This window comes from Microtus pennsylvanicus, chromosome 21 (genome assembly GCF_037038515.1).
Source record: "Microtus pennsylvanicus isolate mMicPen1 chromosome 21, mMicPen1.hap1, whole genome shotgun sequence".
Taxonomy (NCBI): domain Eukaryota; kingdom Metazoa; phylum Chordata; class Mammalia; order Rodentia; family Cricetidae; genus Microtus; species Microtus pennsylvanicus.
In genome coordinates this window covers 18,548,314-18,574,401 of record NC_134599.1, presented here as the reverse complement: position 1 = coordinate 18,574,401, position 26,088 = coordinate 18,548,314, and the positions used below count along the sequence as shown (strand labels likewise).

The 26,088-nt window shown below is 44.1% G+C and overlaps 1 protein-coding gene across 11 annotated transcripts; it reads left to right on the top strand.

Moving 5' to 3' along the window:
* The first annotated feature begins 247 nt into the window (after window positions 1-247).
* On the top strand, window positions 248-25,257 carry Gtf3c2 (general transcription factor IIIC subunit 2). Of its 11 annotated transcripts, none has more exons than XM_075954996.1 (22): window positions 411-551; window positions 3,922-3,984; window positions 5,293-5,368; window positions 5,754-6,020; window positions 6,165-6,486; window positions 6,740-6,868; window positions 7,192-7,468; window positions 10,097-10,191; window positions 10,446-10,523; window positions 11,199-11,297; window positions 11,714-11,941; window positions 12,093-12,204; window positions 12,385-12,493; window positions 14,474-14,499; window positions 15,109-15,238; window positions 20,495-20,639; window positions 20,723-20,884; window positions 21,033-21,120; window positions 21,340-21,468; window positions 22,550-22,699; window positions 22,994-23,101; window positions 23,473-25,257. In XM_075954996.1, the coding sequence occupies exons 4-22, from the start codon at window positions 5,777-5,779 to the stop codon at window positions 23,689-23,691; spliced, it is 2,850 nt and encodes a 949-aa protein (XP_075811111.1). In that variant the 5' UTR covers window positions 411-551; window positions 3,922-3,984; window positions 5,293-5,368; window positions 5,754-5,776; the 3' UTR covers window positions 23,692-25,257. The 11 variants fall into 11 exon arrangements, with proteins under 11 accessions (XP_075811113.1, XP_075811109.1, XP_075811117.1 ...); XM_075954993.1 differs by having other exon boundaries at window positions 5,543-6,020; XM_075954994.1 differs by lacking the exon at window positions 5,293-5,368 and having other exon boundaries at window positions 291-551.
* Window positions 25,258-26,088: the final 831 nt, after the last annotated feature.

The following is a 26,088-nucleotide window of genomic DNA, read 5'->3' as shown; positions in this document are numbered from 1 at the left end:
CGCTTCCTTTTCTTGGCCTCTTTCCAAGCCCTATTTTTCTTCCTGTCTCTGCTCATTCACTTAGCAGCAGAAAATCAGTAGCTCCTCTCCTAGTCCGTCGAAGCTCGGGGTTGCCGTTAAGCAGCAGTGTGGTCTGGCTCTGTTCGCCACAGCCTGAGTAATGGCAGCTCGGAACGCTGGGCGACAGCTAAAGCGCGACAACCTCACCTTCAAAGCTTTTCAGCAAGGCCGCTGGGGAAGCCACGGTGCCGCGCAGGCGCCGACCTCCCCTTCCGGTTGCTGAAATTCCCAGAAGGCCCTGCAGTGTCCCAGGGCCGCGGAAGCCAGGCTCCAGCTCGCGGGCATCGGAGGGCTCAGCGCTGCGCCGCGCTGCATTATGGAACACAGAGTTTAGTAGAAAACTCGGGAGGGAACGCACTCCCGACCGAGCTTGCGTTTACCTTGTGCCGGGGGCGGGGCAAGGAAGAGCCGCTCCAGGTTTCGTCATAAAACCGCGACCCAACAGGCGGCGCCATCTTCGAACTTGGACTTCCGGAAGGACTTTGGCGCGGGTGAGTGTACCGCAACGGGGTGTGCGGGGGACCTAGAAATACTCCTCCCCTTCTTTTGCCGTAGCGCTAAGGCACTGGGAACCGGTTCCCGATTCCGCTCTGATCCTCGCGCAACGCAGCGCGCCTCCCAGCCTCCGCGCGTCCCCGAAAACCGTCGCGCTCTCACCTCAGTCCCCACTGTGGCCACTGAGCATCCCCCATCCCTGCCAGCCTCTCTTCCCCCATGCAGTGCGTGCAGCGCAGTAAGCTGGCTCCAGGCTTCCGCGCTGCTTACGTTGCTCCCCTTGGACTCGGTGAACCCGCTGTTGTCCTCAGGCCGAGGGAAATCAGGCTCGCCTGTGGAGAAAGCTGCCCCCACGGCCAAGATTGGGGAATGGCAGGTGGTAGCGTCTAGACTGATTGCAGTCAGTCCCCCTCGTTGTGCTCAGTCCCCTCTTATTGTGTCCCAGCCTTTTTCTTCCCAGTGGCTCTAACCCCGGGGGTTGTGCCCCGCGCGCTGCAACCCCATTGGCGCAGCCACGGGCCAGTTATGTTTCCTTGTCTGGGCTTTTTATCCCGCGGCAAGTTGGCCGTCGGCTGGGCACGACAGAGATGGCAACCTCACCCCCTCAGGAGGTAATTCACTTTGCTGGAGAGGTTTAGGATGTAATCAGATAAGTTTGCCCTTGGGGGCATATTGTTATATAAATTTAAACAATCTTTTGCTGGCGTTGCCTTTTACCGGTTTCACCTGTAGTGCCGTTTTCTTACGAGTTTTAAATTGTTCTTTTCAAGTTTACACTCCTTAGTCTCTAGCAGTATAAACTGAGTAACGTGAGTTGCAGATTTCTGTGCAGGTTAAAATAAAAATGCAGCTAAATGAAAGTGTTCATTTGTGTACCCGTAAAATTAATTATCTGATATGTCACTAGTTGTATGATAGAAATACTTTGGGGAACAGTGTATGTGAAAAGTGATTCCATGTTTATGATGTAGTGGTTATCTACTACATCATAACCCAAGTAGTTTTTCTTTTACCCAAGTAGTCAGGTTAGCAGCCTGAAGCAGCAAGGAAAGCAATTGGGGAATGTAAAAATTCTTAACTAGAATTTACTGAACAGTTCTTCCTTTACTGCCTGTCCAAAATTTGTGTTGTAAACTCCTTAGTAGAAATTACACCACTCAGCGAGCATTGGTCTCATTTTTGCCTTTAATCCCAGCACTCTGGAAGCAAAGGCAGGATCTCTGTGAATTCAAGGCCAGCCTAGTCAATTAGAGCTAGTTTCAGGATAGTCAGGGCTACACAGAGAAACCCTATCTCAAAACAAACAAATGAAAAAATAAATTAAACCACTCATTGCCACTTCCTTTCATAAGAAGTGAGTCTTCTAAAGGATGTTTTTGTATGTTGAACCACCTGGTGAAAAAGTTAGAGCTAATTGTTGTATTTGCCGTGCATCAGATTTGAATATTTCAAATACTTCAGTAAATCAGGCAAGCAACAAGTGCTCTATACAAACTTTCAAGGAAGATAGATTTTGTCTTATTCAATACAACCAGGATATTGTTTTTTGTTGTTGTTCATTTTGCAAGGCCTTTGTTTTAGACAGGTTTTTATTCCAGGTTGGCCTTGAACACCAAATCCTTTAGCTTTAATTCCTTAGGGCTGAGATTATAAGTATTCACCATCATGGCCAACTGAAACTTTAAAATTTGAAATTAGAATCTGTTTCATAAATATAGTTACCATAGTTACTTAATTTCAATTTACCGTGTCTGTTGTAAATACTGGCAGTCTTTCGACATCACAGCTTCTCTGTCAGAAAATCTTCCTCCCTCCCTTCTTCCTTCCCTCCCTTTCTGTTCTGGGGATTGAATCCAGGGCTTTGGGGGGTGCTAGGCAAGTGCTTTATCCCCGAACTGCTTGTCTAGCTCATAGGAAAGAATTTTATGCTATTGCCTTTACATGAATGACTTCCAGCTTAGTAAAGACTTTTTCTCAAGCCTTTCTTTATTTTCTGACTTCAAGTATTTTTTTTTTGAGAACTCTGAAGTGGGCCTGATGCTGTTTCCTCTATAAGAGATGAGATGTACATAGATGTACTTTTTGAAATTTAGCGTTGTCACTCAAATATTTTTGGTCTTAATAACTTTCTTTTTTGTTGTTTTGTTTTGTTTTTTTTAACAGGGTTTTTCTGTGTCATAGCCCTAGCTGTCCTGGCACTAGCTCTTGTAGACCAGGCTGGCCTCGAACTCACAGAAATCTGCCTGTCTCTGCCTCCCAAGTGCTGGCATTAAAGGTGCGCACCACCACCATCTGACTCAGGTCTTAATAATTCTTTATTGATCATGTTTTTGTTTTGCACAGTAAGCCATTTATTTATTTTACATGTGTGGGTGCTTTGCCTGCCTGTATGTTTGTGTACCACTGGAGTTTTGGTTGATTGTGAGCCACCACATGGGTCCTGGCAACCAAATCCAGGTCCTCTGCAAGAGCAGCAAGTGTTCTTAACTGCTGAACCATCTCTCCAGCCTCCGACTCCTCGCCCACGCCTTCTTGATCTATAAATTGATGCCTTCCTTATTTCAGTATTTGGAGTGGGGAGAGTTTGAGAGGGCACAGGGTCTTACTGTATCCCTGATGGTCTGGAAGCCTCTATCCTCTTGACTATGCTACCTTCTACTGATGGGATTACAGGTGCCAACCACCAGTCCTCCCTCTCTTCTATTAATTTTTTTTTTGTTTAATTTAGGGTCTTAACTATATTAATGTAAACCAAGATGGCCTTGGATTATAAGTATTATATGCCCTTACATTTGCCTTCTTTCTTAAAACCTAAATTATTTAAACCAGGGATGGTGGAGCACACCTTTAATTCCAACAGAGGCAGGCAAATTTTGTCAGTTCAAAGCCAGGCTGTGCAACATAGTGAAACCTTGTTTCAAAAACAACAGCAAAGCCATAAATTACTAGTTGTTAACCCCTCACCTCTCCTCCATTTATGTCATTTTTTTTGTCACTAACTCTTTTTCCCTCTCTGCAATCTGTGGCTTTTATCAAACCTGCCCTTCATCTCACTTTTTAGCAGTATAGTTTTAATTTGCTGTTTCTCTTCCTGTGTATAGAATTTCCAAGAACCTTTTTTTTTTTTTTTTGATTTTTCGAGACAGGGTTTCTCTGTAGCTTTTTTGGTTCCTGTCCTGGAACTAGCTCTTGTAGACCAGGCTGGCCTCGAACTCACAGAGATCCGCCTGCCTCTGCCTCCCGAGTGCTGGGATTAAAGGCGTGCGCCACCACCGCCCAGCAAGAATTTATTTTTTACATAATTCCTTTCCCTATGGCTGACCATTTACTCAAACCACGTTGCCATTGTTTTCTCTTGTTTCCTAGATCCTGTAGTTTTTGTGTTTGCTGAAAATTTTCTTCTGTTTTCTGGAATAGTTCTTTTGAAAGGTACTTTTCAACTTTTTTTCTTTCTGTCCTGTCTGTGTATAGATCCTACATTGGATTCTTTTTTTACTTATTCCTAGTTTTGAATGAGATACAGGTCTTCAAAGAGTAGCGCTACCATACGCAGCTTATGAGGTTGCATTGTGTCCTCACACATGGGTTAGAGATTTACTGCTGCCATTGCTGGAGCTACTCGTAAGGAGGGGTGGGGGCCTGAGCGTGTATTTTTCTTTTAGAATTTATGTGAGCACACTTTTCCATTGAGGCTGATGAATTCTTTATCTTTTGTTTTAACCTATGGAGGGTTCCCTTCTCGGATTTGAACTATTTCTGCCTCTTGTCAAAGGCAAACAGGTTGCCCTTACCAGAATCTAGATCCTTACAAAGTTGTATTTGGCCAATTTTTTTGTTTGTGGTCAATGTTTTACTTCTGCCAATCTCCTTGGTCTGTGGTTATCTATCTGATTTTTCTGGGTTCGTAAAGATTTGGGACACTTTAGTCTATTTTTTGATGTGAGGAAGTTCTTTTAATGTGATAGGATGATTTTTAATTATATTCTGGCCAGTAGGCACCTCCTCTCCCCAATTCAAATGTACATTGATGGCTAGGTTCCAGAAAACTAACTCTCTTTCGTCATGATCTCATGTAGCCCAGGCTAGCCGTGAACTTCTGCCTCCAATCCCCCAAGTGCTAGGATTTCATAATGTGCTATCCCACTTAGTTCAGTGCTGCTCTTATTCTTAAGGAAATCTGTCCCTTTACTGAATATTCACAGAAATGGATGTTGCCTCTGGGTACCCTACATTAGTTTGGTGTCAGTTTTATAGTATCTGGCAACTCTGTATATTTAATCATTACGAGACTTGCTGTGTTATATCCCAAGCTGGTCCCAGATTCCTTTTGCTTCAGTTTTCATAGTAGCCAGGACTTTGCTCTGCACCGTCACACCTGCTTGGGAGCTGTTATTTAGTCTATTTTTTAGAAAGTTACAATTCTTCCCTAGAGGTGCATAATTTTTATCTCCTTTTCCCTGTGGTGGGGAATCTGAATATGATTTATTTTATTATTTTTAGTAAGAACTAAGTTAATTGAATATTCACTTCCATATCCTTATGAAGATATATGAGGCTTAAGTAATGTTCATAAAGTATAATGTTTGGTGTATGGTAAGCAGTTAATAAACAGTAGCTTATTATTGTTTACTTACTTATTGTCTGCTACATGAGAATGTAAATCTCAAGAAGGTAGCATCTTGCCTGTCTTCTGTTGTTGTTGTTGTTTTTTTTTTCTTTTTTTCTTTTCTGAAACAGGGGCTTGTGTAGCCCAGGCTAATCTCAAAATCAAAGCACCTCTCCTGCCTCGGCTTTCAGGGAGCTGGGGTTACAGGTGTGCACTACTATGTTCAGCTCCTTGTTTGTCTTGTCATTTGCTAGTTCCTAAAACAATGCTTAACATAATAGTTGTGTGTTGGGGGTGCATTTATTTATTTGTTGAGGGGGGGCACACGTGAGAATGTGGAAGTCAGAATACAACTTGGACAAGTTGGTTTTCTCCTTACAGCATGCCATGTGGATCGGGGGAACTCAAGTCATCAGACTTGGCAGCAAGCACCTTAACCTACTAAGTCATCTTACCTCCCCAGTAGTTGTTTGAATGAGTGAATGATTGATCCGGATGCTTGGTTCTGGTTGTGGGATGAAGGGAAAGGGAAAAATCTGAGCCTCTACAAATAGCTTCAGTGTTCCACTCATTGTTGTATCTCTGTATGCAGGGCAGCCATTTTGGGGGGTGCTGATGGATACCTGCGGGGTCGGCTATGTTGCCCTGGGGGAGGCCGACCCCGTGGGGAACATGATTGTGGTAGACTCTCCTGGACAAGAAGAACTAAACCAGCTGGATGTCAAGGCCTCCTCAGAAACATCCAGTGTGGAGACTTCCATCGAGATGTCACTGCCTACTCCTTTGCCCGGGTTTGAGGATTCTTCTGACAAGAGGCTTCCTCCAGAGCAGGAAAACCTCACCAGGTTGGAACAGCAAGGTATGTGCCTGGCCCTTGCTCTTCTTGTCTTTCTATGCTTAGCATGCTAAGCTCATGGGTTCTTACAAACTTGGGTACCATATACTGTACTCCAAAGAACCTTGAGCTCTGATCCCATCTCATAGACCATGTTCTTCTCTACAGATCTTCCTTCAGAGATGTCAAAGGTCTCAAACCCTAGGGCCTCAAAGCCTTCCGGGAGGAGAGGTGGTAGGACACCAAGAGGCCCTAAAAGGTCTCAGCAGCGTAAACCTCCATCCACCCCTCTGGTTCCTGGTCTCTTAGATCAGTCCAACCCTCTGTCTACCCCCATGCCTAAGAAACGAAGTCAAAAGTCCAAGGGAGACCTGCTACTTCTGAAGTTGTCCAAAGGCCTAGATCAGCCAGAGTCTCCACATCCAAAGAGGCCCCCTGAGGACTTTGAGACCCCTTCTGGGGAACGACCCCGCCGAAGGGCTGCCCAAGTGTAAGGATTCTGAGGCACAGCCTGGTGGAGGGGTGGTGGTGGAAGGGGAGGGTGGGGCAGATGTTGAAGAGATGGGAAGACTGGTGAGGTGTCAGGTAAGTAGGGGTGGTGTCTGGGTTCTGGGTGGGGCAGCCCTTTAGCTCTTACAGCCACTTTTGTGGTATGTGTTGCTAACTTTTGTATCTAAGTGATTTCTTTCTGTATCTCATACTCCATCACATTTTTTGTTTGTTTTGTTTTTGTTTTGAGACAGGGTGTCGCTGCCTAACCCAGGTTGGCCTCGAACTTGCGATCCTCCCACCTCAGCCTCCCGAGTGCTGGGATTGCAGGCGTGCGCCACCACACCTGGCTCTCCATCACATTTTTCACAGACTTCCCCCAGGTCTTCATTGCTTTTACCACTCAATATATTTCAGTGTTTATGTGCCTTTCCTTCTTTCCCTTGCCCTTCATGTTCTATGTGGTAGAGTAAAGACTGTATTGGCCTAGAATTAGAAAACCTAAACTCATATTCCTTGGTATCTGGCTTGCCTGTGCCAAATCACTTAATTTCCTGGATTTCTGTTTCTGCTTCTGTTGGAGGGAAGGGGAAACTGGCAGCTGCTTCCCAGCATTTCTGAAATCAGTAAAATAATAATAAAGTCTGGAAATGTGGGCTCTGTTCAGTGCTTGTGAGCATGGCTCTGACTCCACCCTGTCCCACAGGGCACTTCTGTACCTTCAGGAACTGGCTGAAGAGCTCTCAACAGCCCTGCCTGCTCCGCTGTCAGGTCCTAAGAGTCCCAAGGTGAGCAGCCCCACCAAGCCGAAGAAGACCCGGCAAGCAACCTCTCAGGGTGATGAAGACGGCAGCGCTCGGGATGAAGACTTTGTTCTTCAGGTCGAGGGTGAAGATGAGGAAGAAAGTGAGGCCCCAAGTGAGAACTCATCTGATCCTGAGCCTGTTGCACCCCGAAGCACCCCACGAGGACCCACTGCAGGGGTAACTTGAGTTGATGCAAAAGTATGGGGAAATGAGAATTTTAGGAAGCATCGAGTACCCAAGAGAATGCCTTTGCTCTTTCATAGCCAAAACTAGTACCAAAAGAGGGAAAGACTTCAAAAATGTGATGTATTGGGGAGGTTATAGGGGAAGAACACAGTGAATAAGATGGTTCACGCCAGAGTGTTTCCTGCTAGAAAAGGATCCTGCTTCTCTATTGAATGCTACAGAATGACTTAGAGATGGGGGAGGGGAACTGACTGCACAAATTTCACAGAGGGACGACACTTGAGCTGGGCCTTGAAGGGCAAGTACAGGTTTCCAGAGGCAGTGGTGCTTCCCCAGAAGGTGATTGCAGCAGATGAGCAGGGTCTGGGTGAATGATGTTGTAGGGAGGATGGAAGGGCTTGCACTAGTACGCGCCAACACATGCTGGTTTTGACTGAGATAGAAATACATAACATAAACTTACACATATCTATACTGTTGTGTAGCTCTCATTACCCGCCATGTCTGGAACTTTTTATTCTTTGTGGTACTGGGGATTGAACCCAAGCACTCACATATGTTAGGCAAGTTCTCTTTTCTTTAGTTTTTTTGGTTTTCAAGATAGGATTTCTCAGTAGCTATGAAGCCAGTCCTCGATCTCACTCTGTAGACCAGGCTGGCCTTGAACTCACAGATTTGCCTGCCTCTGTCTCCCAAGTGCTGGGATTAAAGGTGTGCGCCACTACAGCCCCACTTTTCTATTTTAAATTTTGAGACAGTTTCACTGAGTTTCCTAGAGTGGCCCTAAATTCACTGTGCAGCCTAGGCAGGTCTTGCACTTGCAATCCTTCTGCCTGAGCCTCTTGAGCAGTTAGGATTCTCAGCCTGTGCCACCAGACCTGACAATTTCCAAAACTGTTTTTAACATTTCCAGCTAAAGCTGCAGACTCTTTTTAAGTTGAAAAGAGCATGGGTAAGAAATAGGACAAACTGCACTTGACATTCAGAAGCTTTCATTTATCCAGATGAAAGTTTGCAGAATCCTAAACCAACCAATGAAACAAGCAGAGGTGAGACCCCTTTAGGGAGATAAAAGAATTCACAGGGCTTGGAGAGAGAGAGAAAAGGGAGAAACTGGTGCATTCCAGCTATGGAACATCATGTGAAGTAGATATTGGGGACATGATGAACTGCCTTTCTGATAGGTGGAATTTGGGAAGTGCCTGTGGGCCATGAGTCCATAGTATAATTGTATGGTCTCCCAGTGCTTTCCTTGCCTTGAGAGCACATGTAAGGGAGCACTGAGACCCTCAGTAATTAAGAAACTGATCCTTTGAGATCAAAAATATTTATTTTTTAAAAATAAAAATGCAACAAATCCAAAATATTAAAAAGTATATATGTCTATATATGTCTGTGTATATCATATATATTATACATATATATTAAGAATATCATCTAAATAGTGTATGGGTACTTGAATGCTACAGAGTGAGTATGGAGGTCAGTAGACAACTCGGGAATCAGTTCTTTCTTCCTTTGTGGGTCCTAGGGATCCAACCTAGGACATCATACTTGGCAACAAGCACTTAGCCTGCTGAGCCATCCTTTTAGATATGTTAGTAACTTTTTTAGTCATGTTCTTATACTGCAAGCTGGGCTTTAACTCTGTTTACTACAGACAGGTCTCAGACATGATCCTCCTGCAGTTGTCTTAGTACTAGCATTGCAAATGTGCACCATCTCAGCCAGCATAGAAAGGAAGAAACTTGGTACACATGCATAGTGTATGTGCATATGTGTGGAGGCTAGAGCTAGACCTTGAATGTCTCCCTCTGTCATTCTCCACTGCTTTTTTTTTAAAGATTTATTTATTAATTATGTATGTATACAGCATCTGCCTGCGTGTATCCCTGCAGGCCAGAAGAGGGCACCAGATCTCATTACAGATGGTTGTGAGCCACCATGTGGTTGCTAGGAATTGAACTCAGGACCTCTGGAAGAACAGTCAGTGATCTTAACCTCTGAGCATCTCTCAGCCCCTCTCCACTGCTTTTTTGCTTTGTTATGTTTTGTTTTGTTTTAGATTGGGTCTCTTTCCTCCCCCAAATGCTGGGGATAGAAGCATGAACCACCATATTTTTATTCACTTATTTCTTAATTTAATTGACTTCTGGTTTTTCTTTTTACTTTAGTCCTTAATTTAGTTCTGTAGATACAACTTGTAGAAAAGTTGTAACAGAGCCAAATTTATAATGTTGTAAGCTTTATAATTGGGCTTAAAGGTGATAGTCATCCCTGGGATGTGGGTGAGATTCCAGGACTGTGTGTGTATGTAAAGAGTGCTCTCCTTGACCTGTCTGAGGAGTGAGTGTCTTTAAAGGAATGCAGTGGGAGGAATCACTAGCACTGTCCCTCAGGGCAGGAGTTTCAGCACAGTGTACAAGAGTCCTCTGGGGAAGGAGACCAGAGAATGCTTCAATAGTTAGAGTTAATTGGACCACAAGTCTATGTAGATGCTAATAGGGCAGTTGGGAGGATACGTAAAAACCAAAGAAAGTTAAAAAGTGAGAAAGAAAGCTATCTTCTGGGACTTTCTCCAACCTAGAATATTTATACTTTCTGTAATTTGATCCTCAGAAGCAGAAACCACACTGCCGGGGCATGGCTCCCAATGGCTTACCCAATTATATCATGGCTCCTGTTTGGAAGTGCCTGCACCTCACCAAGGACCTGTGAGCTTTGGGGACAGGGACTGAGGGTGAGGGGGTGGAGGAGGAATATAAGGACCATCTGGAAAGAGGGAAGCCCTTGCTAATGTACAAAGTGGTGGTAACATCTTTACTTAGAAAAACTGTTAAGGGCAAAATCTTTCTTTACTTGACCACTTTTTAAGGGCTGGTTACTCCCACCCTCACAGAAAATGGTTTTAGACAGTGCCATGTAGAATCTGTCTCCTTTTCCACTGATGGTGCTTCTGTCTCTCTAGCCGAGAACAGCAGCATTCATTCTGGGAGTTTGCTGAATGGATTCCAGTAGCCTGGAAGTGGCAGCTGTTATCGGAACTGTAAGTTGGATTGACATCCCTGAAGCTGTATTGCTTTTCTATTACTGTGATAAAATAATCTGACAAAAGTAGGAAGCATTTTTTTTTTTGGCTCACAGAGTCAAAGGCACTTGCGAGTCATGGTAGGAAAGTCCTGGCAGAACCTTGAAGCAGCTGGTTGCTCTTTATCTGCAGTTGGGAAGTCAAGATCAGTGGGTGCTCAGCTATTTTATCCAGTCCAGGACCCAAGCCCATGAACATTTAGGGTGAATTGTCCCATTTCAGTTTAACCTAATAAAATCATTCACAGACTTACCCAGAGGCCAACCTAATCTAGGTAAACCGTCACAGGTATGCCCCCAGACTTACCTAATAGATAATTCTAGGCCCTGTCAAGAAAAACCACCAAAGTCCTCGAAGGAGAGGGAGAGGACAGACAAGTGACAAAGAATTTTTTTTTTCTAAAGATTTAATTATGTATACAGTATTCTTTCTGCATATATGCTTGCAGGCCAGAAGAGGGCACAAGATCTCATTACGGATGCATGTGGTTTCTGGGAATTGAACTCATAACGTTTGGAAGAGCAGTCAGTGCTCTTAACCTCTGAGCCATCTCCCCAGCCCCCAACCAAGAATTCTTTAGTGTACAGTGGGAAAATTCTTCTGAGTTGAAGCTAATGTTTTTGCTTCCTGCAGTGAAGCAGCTCCTTACCTGCCACAGGAGGAGAAGTCCCCCCTGTTCTCTGTACACCGTGAAGGAATTCCTGAGGATGGCACAATCTACAGAATAAACAGGTAAAAGACAGCCACTCAGCTCTTTCTCTGATTCTCGAAGATGTTTCGAGGATTAACAGATTAGCTCTGTCCTCTCCTGAGTGCTGTTCTGGTTGGTTCTGAGAATAGAGTCCAGCTGTAACAAGCTAGTCCTCTGTAATGTACAGTATTCAGCTCTCTCCAAGCTGGGCTAGAGATGTTTGGAGACTCAGGCGGTCCAAGTCACAAGATGGCATGCATTTAGCTTCTCATCTTTGGAAGTGAGCTGGCGTTCATTTCTGAGAGTGAAGGGAGGGAAGCGTGAGTGGGGGCGCGTCCTCCTCCAGCCACAGGCTAATTTTCAGAGTCTCATATAAGCTGGTCACCTGTTCCAGTGGGACTTGCCATTTTGACCTTCCATTTCCTAATATCTCTGTTACTCTCTGACCTTTCTCTAGATTTAGCTCGATCACAGCACACCCAGAGCGCTGGGATGTGTCCTTCTTCACAGGAGGACCACTCTGGGCTCTGGACTGGTGCCCAGTGCCTGAAGGGTCAGCAGCCTCACAGTATGTGGCCCTTTTCTCCAGCCCAGACATGAATGAGACACACCCACTGAGCCAGCTTCATTCAGGCCCTGGGCTGCTGCAGCTCTGGGGCCTTGGGACATTGCAGCAAGAAAGCTGGTGAGGTGGGGCTGGGACACTGCCACAGGCAGGTGGGTGAGGGAGAAACGAGGCTGGGAAAGGGCTTGCATTGCACTGAGATGAGACGAGGAAATGGAGCTGTTAGTCCTAGGCTTTTCCTACCTACTGTGTCCCATGTTTCTCTCCCCAGTCCTGGCAACAGGGCCCACTTTGTCTATGGGATTGCCTGTGACAGTGGATGTATCTGGGACCTCAAATTCTGCCCCAGTGGGGCATGGGAACATCCAGAAACCCCTCGGAAGGTACTTCTAGTTGACTGTGGGCTAGCTGTTGGAGGTCTTAGGGCTGGAGGAAGGAGAGTGTGGTGGGTGGGGGTTTTCCAGAAATCCCATGTCCTGTTCTGAGAGACAGAGCCTCAGGTTTTCTGAGAGGCACCTGAAAGCAGCAAACCTCAGCACAGATCTGCTCCCCCCACTCTTCAGGCTCCTCTTCTGCCTCGGCTGGGTCTTTTAGCCCTGGCCTGCTCAGATGGGAAGGTACTGCTGTTCAGTCTGCCGCATCCTGAGGCCCTCCTGGCTCAGCAGCCTCCAGGCAAGTAGCACAACTACTACAGTGGTGGTAGCTGGACTCTCAGCCTGTCTAACTCCTGTGACCCAGATAGTCTCGAGCGTAAAAGCTTGATTAGGCAGACTTCTGTGATGGAAATATGACTTCAGTTTTTCTTTTTGTTTGTTTGTTAAGACAAGGTTTCTCTGTGTAACAGTCCTAGTTGTCCTGGGACTAGCTCTGTCAGGCTGGCCTCGAACTCACAGAGATCCACCTGCCTCTGTTTCCCTTGTGCTGGTCTCAGGATTCCCCTCACCTATGTTTAGGCAGTATCTTGTAGGGGCCATTTGTAGTGATGAGGCGAGCAGGCCTGCTTTTCTTCCCCTCCTAGCTCCGCACAGCTAGCTTAGCCCCAGAATAATTACACGGAAACTGTATTCTTTTAAGCACTTCCTGGCCCATTATCTCTAGCCTCTTACTGGCTAACTCTCGCATCTTGATTAACCCATTTCTAATAATCTGTGTAGCACCACGAGGTGGTGGCTTACTGGGAAGATTGTAGCCTACATCCATCTTGGGTTGGAGCTTCATCGCATCTGACCTACTATGCTTTCTTTCTCCCAGCATTCTGTTCTGTCTACTCCACGTATCTAAATCCTGCCCTATCAAAAAGCCAAGGCAGTTTCTTTATTAACCAGTGAGAGTAACACATAGATAGATATATGACCCTCCTCCATCAGTATCTTTTAGGAAGAGTTAAAAAGGGCAGATCCTATTTTTTTCTCCAACAATACTTAAGTATTTAAAAGGAAGGTATCTGGATTTAAGCCTTTGAGTGTTTGGTGTTTGGTAGTCTGTTGGAGAAATAGGTTGAGGCAGACATAGGGCAACTGGCCTGTCCAGTACCGTGACATCGTGATGTGATGTCATCTACAAAGCTCATTTCCACACTTGAATTACCAAAACATGAAAAATCTGATAATGTGTTCAATAGAGTTGCTATTTTGTGTTGAGCCACATTCTTAGCTATTCTTAGCTGCATGCAGCTTAAAAGATTGAACAAGTCTCATAGATAATTTCTTTAGAAAGTTTGGAGATAATATTAGGGAACTTTGGAGACAGGTGTGTACTTGGATCTCTGTAAGTCCAAGGCCAGCTTGAACTTCAAGTGAGTTCCAGGACAACCAGAGCTCTGTAGAGAGACCTGTCTGAAAAAAAAAAAAAACATAAAAAAAAGGTTTAGATATAAAAGGAGGCAGGTAAATGAGGATGCCGCTTAGTGAATGTGCGCCAAAGGAGGTTTTATGTGCTTCTTTTAGTTGAATTTTTTGAAGCAGAGTCTCATGTAGCCCAGACTGGCCTTGAACTTACCATGTAGCTGAGGATAACTTTGAACTTCTTTTCCTTCTTTTTCCACTTCATGTTCTGGGATTACAGGTCTACACTACCACACTTGTCTCTGTGTTTAATAACTCTATAGAAGAGACATAGAAATGTAGGAACAAGTCAGTAAGGACAGAACACATGGATAATGAAAACAGAGTTCTGAGCAAATGAGCAGAGTTCTAGAAACAGAAAGGAGAGAAGAACATCTGGAGGCGTTAGTGTTTCTCATAGAAGGGAAGGTAGTGTTGGGGAAAGAGTGGGGCAGGTGGACATAGTGAGAGAAAGAATGAAAGAAGGGCATTGGGGGGCTGGAGAGATGGCTCAGAGGTTAAGAGCACTGCCTGCTCTTTCAAAGGTCCTGAGTTCAATTCCCAGCAACCACATGGTGGCTCACAACCATCTGTAATGAGGTCTGGTGTCCTCTTCTGGCCTGCAGGCATACACACAGACAGAATATTGTATACATAACAAATAAATAAGTATTTTAAAAAGAAAGAAAGAAAGAAAGAAAGAAAGAAAGAAAGAAAGAAAGAAAGAAAGAAAGAAAGAAAGGCATTGCTGAGGCATGAGAGAGGAGGAGCTCAGTCCTGTGGATCCAAAGCATCAACTATCTACTATTCTTGTTTTTCTTCCTTACAGATGCTATGAAGCCTGCCATCTACAAGGTGAGTGAGGAACCTGTTAACTTAGCTGAGGTTGCATCTGCCTAGAGCCTTATTTTACAGAGTCTACAGTGAGTCTTTCACTTCTGAAAGTATCCCCTTTCTCAGCCGGGTGGTGGGACATGCCTTTAATCCCAGCACTCAGGAGGCAGAGGCAGGCGGAACTCTGAGTTGGAGACCAGCCTGGCTACAGAGTGAGTTCCAGGACAGCTAAGGCTACACAGAGAAACCCTGCCTCAAAAAAAAAAAAAGAAAGAGAAGAAAAACTGATTTGAGGGGGTTGGAGACACTTTGTCCTCTTGTAGAGGACCGGGGTTTGGTTCTTAGCACCTACCATAACTCTTAACAACCAACCATAACTCTGGTTCCAGGAGATCTGACCCTGCCCCTTCTCAGTTCCTTGGACACCAAGCAGTTATGTGGTACACGCATACCTTCTCTCTCTCTCTCTCTCTCTCTCTCTCTCTCTCACACACACACACACACACACACACACACACAGAAGCCACTTAGACACGTAGAATAAACCTTGAGGGGAAACAAAACTAATTAGAGTCTCCTTTCAAACAGTAAGAGCTCCTAATCCTAATCCCAGCTCTTCTGTCCTTACAGGTACAGTGTTTGGCAACCCTTCAGGTAGGGTCTGTGCAAGCTTCAGACCCCTCTGAGTGTGGTCAGTGCCTTAGCCTGGCTTGGATGCCTACCAGGCCCCACCACCACCTGGCTGCAGGATACTATAATGGTAAAAACCAAGACCTGTTGCTCTTTAAGCTTTTTATATGTGCTTGGGTTTGGATTGTGTTCTTTTTTGATTAAGCGTAACATTATATTATAGTTTAAAATCAGAGCTGGAGAGATTTCTCAGCAGCTACATACATTTGCTGCTCTTGCAGAGGACCTGGGTTTGGTTTCTAGCACCCACCTATAGCTCACAACTATCTATAACTCCAGTTCCAAGGGATCCAAAGCCTTCTGGTCTCAGGGCCCTTAGCATGCACATGGTGCTCAAACAGACATGCAAGCAAAAATACTCATATGCACTAAATAGAGTAAATCTTTATACAAATTCAAGCATTGTAAAAAAAAATATACACAAAGAAGAAATGTCACTATAATTTTTCCAGTAAGAAAATTATTGGGTGGGATATAGTTCAGTTGGTAGAATGCTTACTTTGCATTTCTTTTTTCAATCCTCACACTCCATAAACTAGGCATAATGTTACATGTCTGTAATCTTAACGCTTGGGAGGTGGAGGCAGGATGATCAGAAATTCAAGGTTGGGGATATAACTCAGTAGTAGAGCATTTACTGCAGAAGTTTGAAGAAAATAAGTGTTTGATCCGGTAGTGGTGGCACACACCATTAATCCCAGCACTTGGGCAGAGGCAGACAGGTCTCTGAGTTTAAGATCATCTTAGTCTATAGAGCAAGTTCTAGGACTTCCAGAGTTACACAGAGAGACCCTATCTCAAAAAAAAAAAAAAAAACCTAAAACTATTTAAGGTTAGCCTGGGCTATTCTGTCCTTACCTCAAAAGAAAGATGTGAACATCCTCTACAATGATGAGAAAACATTGAATATTTGCGAGTTAAAAGTCAATTCAGAGTTAAATGGGGGTGCTGGCTAGATGGCTCATTAGGTGAAGATATCTGCCCTGAAGCCTGATAACCTGAGTTTGATCCCTGAGACTCCACAACAGGGGAGAAGCAGCTGCTATAGGTTGTTCTCTGACCCCCATACACCAGTTGTGACATGCCTGGACTCACACATAAAAGAAGGAAATATAATAATTTTGTAAGTTAATAGAACAACTTAGGGGATCTGGAGAGGTGGCTCAGTTGTAAACAGTCCTTGCTGCTTTTCCAGAGGACCCATCTTCAGTTCTTAGCACCAATGTCGGGCAGCCCACTCATCTGCAACTCAGCTCCAGGGCATCAGACATCCTCCAGCCTGTCAGGGCACACATGACATACATATTTTAAAAAATATTTTTTGGGGGGCTGGAGAGATGGCTCAGAGGTTAAGAGCATTGCCTGCTTTTCCAAAGGTCTTGAGTTCAATTCCCAGTAACCACATGGTGGCTCACAACCATCTGTAATGAGGTCTGGTGCCCTCTTCTGGCCTGCAGGCATACACACAGACAGAATATTGTATATATAATAAAATATTTTTTAAAAAATATTTTTTTTACTTTAAAGTTTTTGTTTGATTGATTGTTTTTGTTTTTTTGACAGCATTTCTTTGTAGCTTTGGAGCCTGCCCTGGAACTAGCTCTTGTAGACCAGGCTGGCCTTGAACTCACAGAGATCCATCTGCCTCTACACCACCACTGCCCGGCCCAATTAAAAGAATTTTAAGAAGAACTGGACACTGCTAGCTTGTGGTGGCACATGCCTTTAATCCCGACACTCAGAGACAGACAGGAGGATCTCTGTGAGTCTGAGGCCAGCCTGGTCTATATAGCGAGTTTCAGGATAGCCAGAGCTACATAGAGAAACCCTGTCTCGGGGAGGGGCGGGGGGGGGGAAGTACTGAATAAACAGCCCAGAATGTAAAATTGCTGCTAAGCCTGACAATCTGAGTTTGATCCCCAGGATTCTCACAGTTAAAGGAGAGAACTGACTCCCTTAGGATGGTCTTCTATACACATGCTGTGGTACACAAATACAAAACAAATTTATATAATTCAAATAAATAATTAGATGGACAGAACTGGTATATACATATAATAAAGTACTCAGCAATTTAGAAAAAAAAATGATGTCTCCTGACATATAGCATGGATACAGCTCAGAACAGCTACCACAATGCCTGCTGATCACTAGTGTGATATGCAGATAGTTGCTTTCCTCATTCATAAAGAGTCATAAGGAATTTTGACAGTGATGGGAATATTTGGGTTCTTGTTTGTGGTTTTTTTTTTTTCCTGGTGCAAGTGCCTGTCAAACTCATGGAGTCATGTGCTTGAAATAAATGTATTTAACATAAATGTTTCCACTATGAAATAGAAAAGAGAAAAATTCTCTGATAATACAGGAGTTCATCATGGGAATTTAAAGAAGGACAACCTTATAGTAAAAGATCATACTATGTAAGCTGTTTAATGTAAAGGTGTTGGGGCTGGAGAAGTGGCTCAGTTAAGATCACTGACTGCTCTTCCAGAGGACCTGGGTTCGATTCCTGGCATCTACAGGCAGGTCACAGCTGACCGTAGTGCTCCAGGATCCAGTGTGTGGTGGGCCTGCTGTACAAGGCTATAATCAGCTACTTGGAGCCTGAGGTAGGAGGCTCAAGCTCAAGGAATACACAGGCATTTTAGACATTCAAAATTAAAAATAGAAAGATTAGCAAGTGCCTACATAATATTCATTAGATTCTGGATATAATCCCCCAGTTCTTCAAATAAGTACAATTTAAAGGTATTTAATTACATATTTTTTACATTTACTTATTAACTCAAGGAGGGGCAATGTGTGGAGGTTAGAGGACAACTTACTTGGCTCTTTTTTCAACCATGTAGGTAGGATCAAACTCAAGTTGTCGGGTTTGGCAGCAGACAGCCTTACTACTGAGCCTCTTATTGTTTTTAAGTAACAGTCTCATTTTCAGAGATCAGTATACTTTCTCTCAAGAAGATGAGGAAATTAATGCTTTTTTAAACCTACATCACTCTTGTGTCTGTTTTCTGCTTTTCTCAGATGATATTTCATCATCATGACACATGGCTCATGCTGTATTGCTATGTTACACCTCTCCCAGTACTAGGGATTGAACACAGCCCTTGCATATGTGAGATAAGCTGCTTTAGCTGAAGTGATCTAATGATTGTCTCCCTGAGATCTCTCAGCTCAGTCTCCTGCTTCCACTGCTGAGATATTTTCATTGCTTGCCTACAATTCACTGTATTTGTTTTGTTTTTTGAAAAAGGTTCATAAATGCTACACTTGCTACGTTTATATATATATATAAGATTTTTCATGTCCTTTTATCTTTTCTTTTTATCTGAGTTACATTTCTGAATACCTCTTCTTTGCTAGCCTTGTTTTTTTATTTGTTTTTGGTTTTGTTTGTTTGTTTCTTTTTTTTTTTTCAAGACTGGGTTTTTCTGTTGCTTTGGAGCCTGTCCTGAAACTCACTTTGTAGACCAGGCTGGCCTTGAACTCACAGAGATCCATTGACTCTGCCTCCCAAGTGCTGGGATTAAAGGTGTGTGCCTGGGCCTAGGGAGTTGGCTCAGAGGTTAAGGACACCGCCTGTTCCTCCAGAGGACCTAGGTTCAATTCCCAGCACTCACATGCAGTTTACAACTGTCTGTAACCCCAGTTCCAGGGGATTTGATACCTTCACACCAATTCACATTAAATAAAGTTTAAAAAAATTTAAAAAGGGGGGTGTGCCACCACTGCCTGGCTCACCTTGTTTTAAGTCAAGTCGTTTTCTGTATGTACATCTGTTGTCTCTTCCTCTCCATTCTGTTGTTTTTATTGTTGTAGAGCAGAATTAGAAATTTTCTGGGTTTTTTGTTTTGTTTTGTTTTCTGGAGACAGGGTTTCTCCATGTAACAGCCCTGGCTATCCTGGAACTCGCTTTGTAGACCATGCTGGCCTCGAGTTCTGCCTGTCTCTGCCTCCCGAGTGTTGGGATTAATGGTGTATGCCACCATTGCCCAGCCAAGAAATTTTTTGTAATGAGCCAAATAGTAGTGATTTTAGACTTTTTAAGCTAATTTGCCATTATTGGTGCTAAATTCTGTTATTTGGGTATGTAATCAACCCAGGATGTTGTGTAAATGAATAGGTATGACAGTGTTTCAGTATAATTTGCCAGAACAGGCAGCCTAAGCGAGACATTATGGCTGATAGCGACATTGGAGGAGAGCCCAAAGGATGCTGTGAGTGTGAGGCCAGCCGAGGCTACACACTAAGATGCTGTCTCCAAAGAGTGTGACACTAACTAACTCCATTCTTGTGAGATGAAGCACATTTATTCCCTAGTACCCAAATAAAAAAAGGCAAAACTGAATCTGTCAGATCTGCTGGTTGTAGTCTGCCAACTAGTATTCTAAAGGGCTTTTAGTTTGTTGGGTTGTGATAGGGTTTCATGGTGCATCCCAGGTAGATCACCCTGCCTCAGCCCAAATGCCAAGATTATAAGCATGTGCCACTGTCAGCCATGTGCACTTTTTTTTTTAAAGACAGGGTTTCTCCGTAGCTTTTTTGGTTCCTGTCCTGGAACTAGCTTTTGTAGACCAGGCTGGCCTCGAACTCACAGAGAACCGCCTGGCTCTGCCTCCCTAGTGCTGGGATTAAAGGTGTGCGCCACCACCGCCCGGAGCCATGTGCGCTTTTTAAAACTCATTTTTGAGTCCTAAGAGATGACTCAGCAGTTAAGAGCATGTATTGCTCTTGCAGAGGACTTGAATTCTGTTCCTGTGTTCACATCAGGCAGCTCACAGCCCCCTGTCAATCCTCTAGGAGATCCAAAGCCCTCTTCTGGCATCCATCCACTCACATAGGCGCATACCCACACGCAGACAAATACACACACACATAATTCAAATTGTAAAAAAATTCTTCACTTATTTAGCAGCCATCAGATACATTCAAACTGAAATTTCAGGTGCAGGTCCATGACTAAACTGCCGCTTTTAGTTGACGTTGCATTGGGTGTTAGAGCTGGGCAGGAGAACTCAGCTGGTCATCATCCCTGCTCTTTCATTGTAGTTTGGATTTGAGGGTCAGGAGACAAAAGTCTGGGATCCCAAAGAAATGAGAACAGAGAACCAGCACCCTTCCTTTAACACAGTGGTTCCTGACCTCCTAACGCTGCCGCCCTTTAGCACAGTTCCTCATGTTGTGGTGACCCCACCATAAAATTATTTCAACAGTTCTGGATCCGAATGTAAATATTTTTGGAGATAGAGGTTTGTCAAAGAAGTCACGACCCACAGGTTGAGAACCACTGCTTTAATGTCTACATATTCTATCCCTACTTTAGGCATGGTGGTTTTCTGGAATCTTCCCACTAATTCACCCCTCCAACGGATACGTCTCCCTGATGGCTCCTTAAAGCTGTACCCCTTCCAGTGTTTCTTAGCCCATGACCAGGCTGTTCGTACAATTCAATGGTGCAAAGCTAACAGGTACAGAGTTTGAGGGCTGTGGAAGGGGACACTAGCAGGCTGCCTCTTCCATATTGGCTCTGATGTGTTCTCCCGTCTTTCAGTCATTTCCTGGTTTCTGCGGGGAGTGACCGGAAAATCAAATTCTGGGATCTTCGGCGACCTTATGAACCAATAAATTGTATCAAGCGCTTCTTGAGTACAGAGCTTTCCTGGCTGCTCCCCTACAATGGTGTCACCGTGGCTCAGGACAACTGCTATGCCTCGTACGGCAAGATGAAGCTATGAGTTGGGACAGGCTCTAAGGGTTGGAGCAGAAATGGGAAAGGAGGGTTGGGTTGTTCTGAATTCTGTAGGAAAAGAATTTATTATTCTTAGAAGAAGGACAGTTTATTCTATCTCTCTTTCTCATAGTTACGGACTCTGTGGAATTCATTACATCGATGCTGGTTACCTTGGTTTTAAGGCCTACTTTACTGCTCCACGAAAAGGCACCGTCTGGGTGAGCTGCTCCTTCTTCCAGCTTCAGTAGGCAGGAGATGCTCATTTGCTCACTGTAGTAGTCAGGGCACAAGGAGGAACTAACGATATAAGATAATTCCATCGTTAGGGATTTGAGTTGTTTCTCCGGATCTCTCTCCCCAGCCTCAGACAGTATAGTCACCATCACAGGCAAATGAATGAGTAAATGGATGAAATAAATTTGCTCTCTTCCTATTAGAGTCTTTCAGGTTCAGACTGGCTCGGGACAGTAGCTGCAGGAGATATATCTGGGGAGCTCATTGCAGCTATTTTACCTGATATGGCATCAAACCCAATTAATGTCAAGAAACCTGCAGAAAGAAGATTTGTGAGTATACGAACATTTATCTATAAGTCATAATCTACTTGCCTCATCAGCTCTTGGTAGAATGCAAACTAGTGCTTGGACTCCAAGCTCTGATACTGTCCTTGTTATGGCAAGGAATTCGGTATAATCTTCTCTGCCCTGTTGGAACGGAGCATGTGTGTTTGTTTGATTGGTTGGTTGGTTTTTCGAGACAGGGTTTCTCTGTAGTTTTGGAGCCTGTCCTGGAACTAGCTCTCGTAGACCAGGCTGGTCTCGAACTCACAGAGATCCGCTTGCCTCTACCTCCCAAGTGCTGGGATTAAGGGCATGAGCCACCACTGCCAGGCCTGAGCATATTTTTTAAAAATTGTTTCCATCATATTTATTTTGTGTATATATGTATGGGTGGTGGTGTGCATGCCAGAAGGCAACTTATAAGTCAGTTTTCTTTCTCTCTCTGTCTCTCTTTCTTTCTCTCTTTTCTCTCTCTCTCTCTCCACCATATAGATCCTGAAGATTAAACTCAAGTTACCAGACCTAGCATCTAGAGCTTTTATCCACAGCCACCGCACTGGCTCCAGTGTTTTGTTTTGTTTTGGGTTTTCAAGACAGGGTTTCTCTGTGATAGCCCTAGCTGTCCTGGAACTTGCTTTGTAGTCTTGGCCTCAAACTCACAGAGATCCGTCTGCCTCTGCCTCATAAGTAAAGGGGTGCACCATCACAGACTACCATGGAGTGTATTTTTACTCTTACTACTTTTAAGACTTTGCCACAGTAAGCCAGTTTACTTTCTGCTTTTGTGTTTCGGTATGTTAAAATCTAATCTCAGGTGGTGGTACATGCCTTTAATCCCACCACTCAGAAAGCAGAGGCCAGCCTGGTCTACAAAGCAAGTTCCAGGACAACTAGGGCTACACAGAGAAACCCTGCCTCAAAACAAACAAACAACAAAAAGAAAAAGAAAAGAAATCTAAGGCTAGAGAGATGGTCTGCTAAGCCCATGTGCTGAATTCAGCCTGAATTCCTCGTACTGGCATGTGTGATGCATGCAGTTGTAAATAAAAATAAAATTGTAAGACACTAATTTTTGGTCTTCTCCTAGCCTATCTATAAAGCAGATCTGATAGCATACCAGGACAGCCCTGAAGACCAAGATTCCTCGGCCACCTCTGAGACCCCCAATCCTCCCAAAGCGAGAACGTACACTGAGACCATAAATCACCACTACCTACTCTTTCAGGATACAGATCTGGTAAGCTGTGGCTACAAGTCAGTGTGGCATTAGAAAAGGTAGACACTTGGCTGGAGAGATGGCTCAGAGGCTAAGAGCACTGGCTGCTCTTTCAGAGATCCTGAGTTCAATTCCCAGCATTCCATGGTGGCTTACAACCATCCATAATGAGATCTGGTGCCCTCTTCTGTCGTTCAAGCAGAACACTGCTTGAATGTACATAATAAATGAATGAATGAATGAATGAATCTTAAAGGAAAAGATAGAAACCTTAGGTAACAGGCAATCCTAAGGAATTCTACTTGTGTTCCCCAGAGTTCCTTCCACAATCTACTCCGTAGAGAACCCATGCTGCGCATGCAGGAAGGAGAGGGGCATTCTCAGCTTTGCCTGGATAGGCTGCAACTTGAAGCTATTCACAAGGTGAGAGACTAAATGGCAGCAGAGACGGCTAGAGGAGAAGCAGCCTTGGTGACCTGGGTCATGGTACAGAGAGCTCATTCATTATCTCATGGTCTAGTCCTGATAGTGACTTGATTTTATTTGGTTGGTTGGTTTTGGGTGTTCTCTCTATGTAGCTCTGGCTCTCCTGGAGCTCACTTTGTAGACCAGGTTGGCCTAAAACTCAAAGATATATATATGTGTATGTATATATATATATATATATATATATCTTCCTATCTTTTGGGTACTGGGGTTAAAGGTGGGTGACCTGTTTTTAAAGCTCACACATCTAGGGGTCACCTTAAGACACAACTGCTGAGGCTCTTTTTGGTTTTCTGTTCTCTTCACAGGTACGTTTCAGCCCAAACCTGGACTCCTATGGATGGCTGGTATCTGGGGGGCAGTCAGGGCTGGTTCGGATCCATTTTGTCCGTGGACTCACTTCCCCGCTGGCCCACCGTGTACAGCTTGAAAGCCGAGCCCACTTCAATGCTATGTTCCAAACCTCCTTTTCAACTGAAGGGCCTGGTTTCTCTCCAACCAGCCATTGCCTTCCCCCCAATCCCTAATCTGGTCCACGCAGAACCTCTTGGATTGAAGTCTGCCAAGAACAAATGGCCCCTGTGCACAGAGCATAGGACCTGGGCCCTTCCTGGACAGTGATGGTGCCAGGCCTAGATCTTTAGGCCTACCTGCCCAGAACTCCTTAAATCCCTCTCCTTCCACAGACTTCTATGGTCACAGCTCCCTGCAGGTAGGGGGGCTCCCCCTCCACAACAATTCCTATGCCTAAAACCGTGGCTCACAAGAAACACTCAGGCCTGACCTAGGCTTGGGAGTCAAATTGCTCATATTGAGCATATTGTGAAGGAGGTAAAGCTAAGTAAAGGTACTGGGTGTTTTTGAGACCACTTGTGAGTGGGTGTTTGGAGAGTCGGAAAGGATCTTCATGAAGGCTCCTGTCGAATTCCAGGATTTGATGTTATTGCCTTCCAATCTTCCTCTTTAGAATAACCAACACACAGGCCCAGTGGGTGACAGTAATTTATTGGACTGAAGCTGCTTGTTATACTTTAACTGAGGAACATCCTAAACTCCTATCAGTAGGACAGCGGCCAGCTCTTAGTTGCTCCTGCTTATGAAATATCCCAATCATCGGTCACTTGACACTACTTGAACACTCCTAGATAGTAGTGTTTTTAAAATTTTTGGAGCTGGGTATAATGGTGCACACCTGTAATCCCAGCACTTGGGAGGCCGAGGCAGGAGGATCATAATTTTGCATTCAGTCTGGGCTATCTCATAAAACCAAAAAGTAAGAAAAAAATCTTCCTTTATATCAAGTCAAGAGTATACCTCTATTAATTTTACTAATGGTTGTTAGGAGATGTAGTCATTCCCTGTGAGTGCCCTTTTCAGTACTTAACAGTAGCTATCATGTGTTTCTCAAGTCATTTTTTTCTCTAGATTAAATATCTTTAGTTATTTCAATCATTCTTTTACAAGTCATGATTTTTGATCTTCATGATATGGTCACACTGTTGACATATTAAACATGTTTAAACTGTATAGAAAGTATTTAGAACCCAATAATGTATTGTCATCTGGATAGAGTCCTCTCGTGAATAGCTGCACCTCATATGACTGATACTGCCTCGAAAACACAGGCAGCCCAGTGATGGGAAATGGTCAAGTCACAGCCATGGAACACGTAGGGGTACAGACTGAGGTTTGGAAGGAAGTAGTTAGACCATCTTACTAGAAAATAAGAAGCAAATAGGTCACCCGCTTCCTCTTGGAAGGGATGCAGTCTAGATTAGTATTGCCTGAAACAAACCTAGACTTTAGCACACTCAAGTCTGGTCTGTCATATCTGGGAACAGCCTTCTGCCTGAGTAGTATAGAAGATTTATCAAATACCAGAAAATCTTTCAGAAGAGAATCAGTAGTTCAGTCGCCTTCCTATATAAAGAGAAAGCAGGCCTGTAGGAAACTCAGGTCCTTAAGCCACGGAAGGACCACAACCCATGTTGGTGTGAAGGAGCCAAGTGTTGTACCAGTCTGTTGTGATCCATCTTAGGCTGTGTCAGGCTTGCTTTTTGAACTAATAAAGAAGTGCCTTCCATTGCAGAGAAGCTTGGCTTGTCCTGCAGAGCATCCCCTTGACACAGCTCATCCTTGTTTCCCTACTTCCAGTGGTAGAGAAGGTGGGGCCTGGGAACTAAAAACAGCGGTTGTAGGCTGGTGCCAGCAGCCTGCTCCTGATACTGAGTCAGCCTTTATGTTGAACTGAAGACAATGTGGATAATGTTTTCTGCTCTTTTTCTTCTCCCATGGGCCTTTTCTCATTTTTCTTCCTTCCTTGTATATCTACTTTATAATCCATTGGTTCCTGCTCTTTTCTTCTTTTGGGCCTTAGCTTAGTTTGTCGCCGTCTCCAGTTGTCTTTTCCCAGCATCACCCAAATCCTGTTCATCCTTCAAGATCCCTCCCAGGGCTGGGTTGTAGCTCAATGGAAGAGCATGTGCTTAGCATGTACAAGGCCCTTGGTTCAGTTCCCACCCACCCTATACCCCCTGCCCTCCAAAAAAAAGAAAAACCAGATCAAATTTCACTTGGGAACTTTTTGTATTTCTCCAAGGAGGGGTATGGTGGACAGGGCCAGGACTTCATGTGTTAGAGAAAAAGGCTGGACGGATGAATATGGTCTATTTTGTGTGCTTTACATATGTTATTGAGCGTTATGAGCTTTATACTATTTTATGTAATGATTAGGTTCTGAGACGCTGAGCAATCTAAATAAGGTCATATAACTACCAAAACTGGCACTGAGATTTTAATGCATACACTTCCTTAAAAATACTTTTCCAACCTTGCACATTTGACCTATTACATCTACTGATATAAATTCCTTTAACATGTTCTATACACAGGAATCCAAATTCTCTAGTAGCTAATAGGATTCA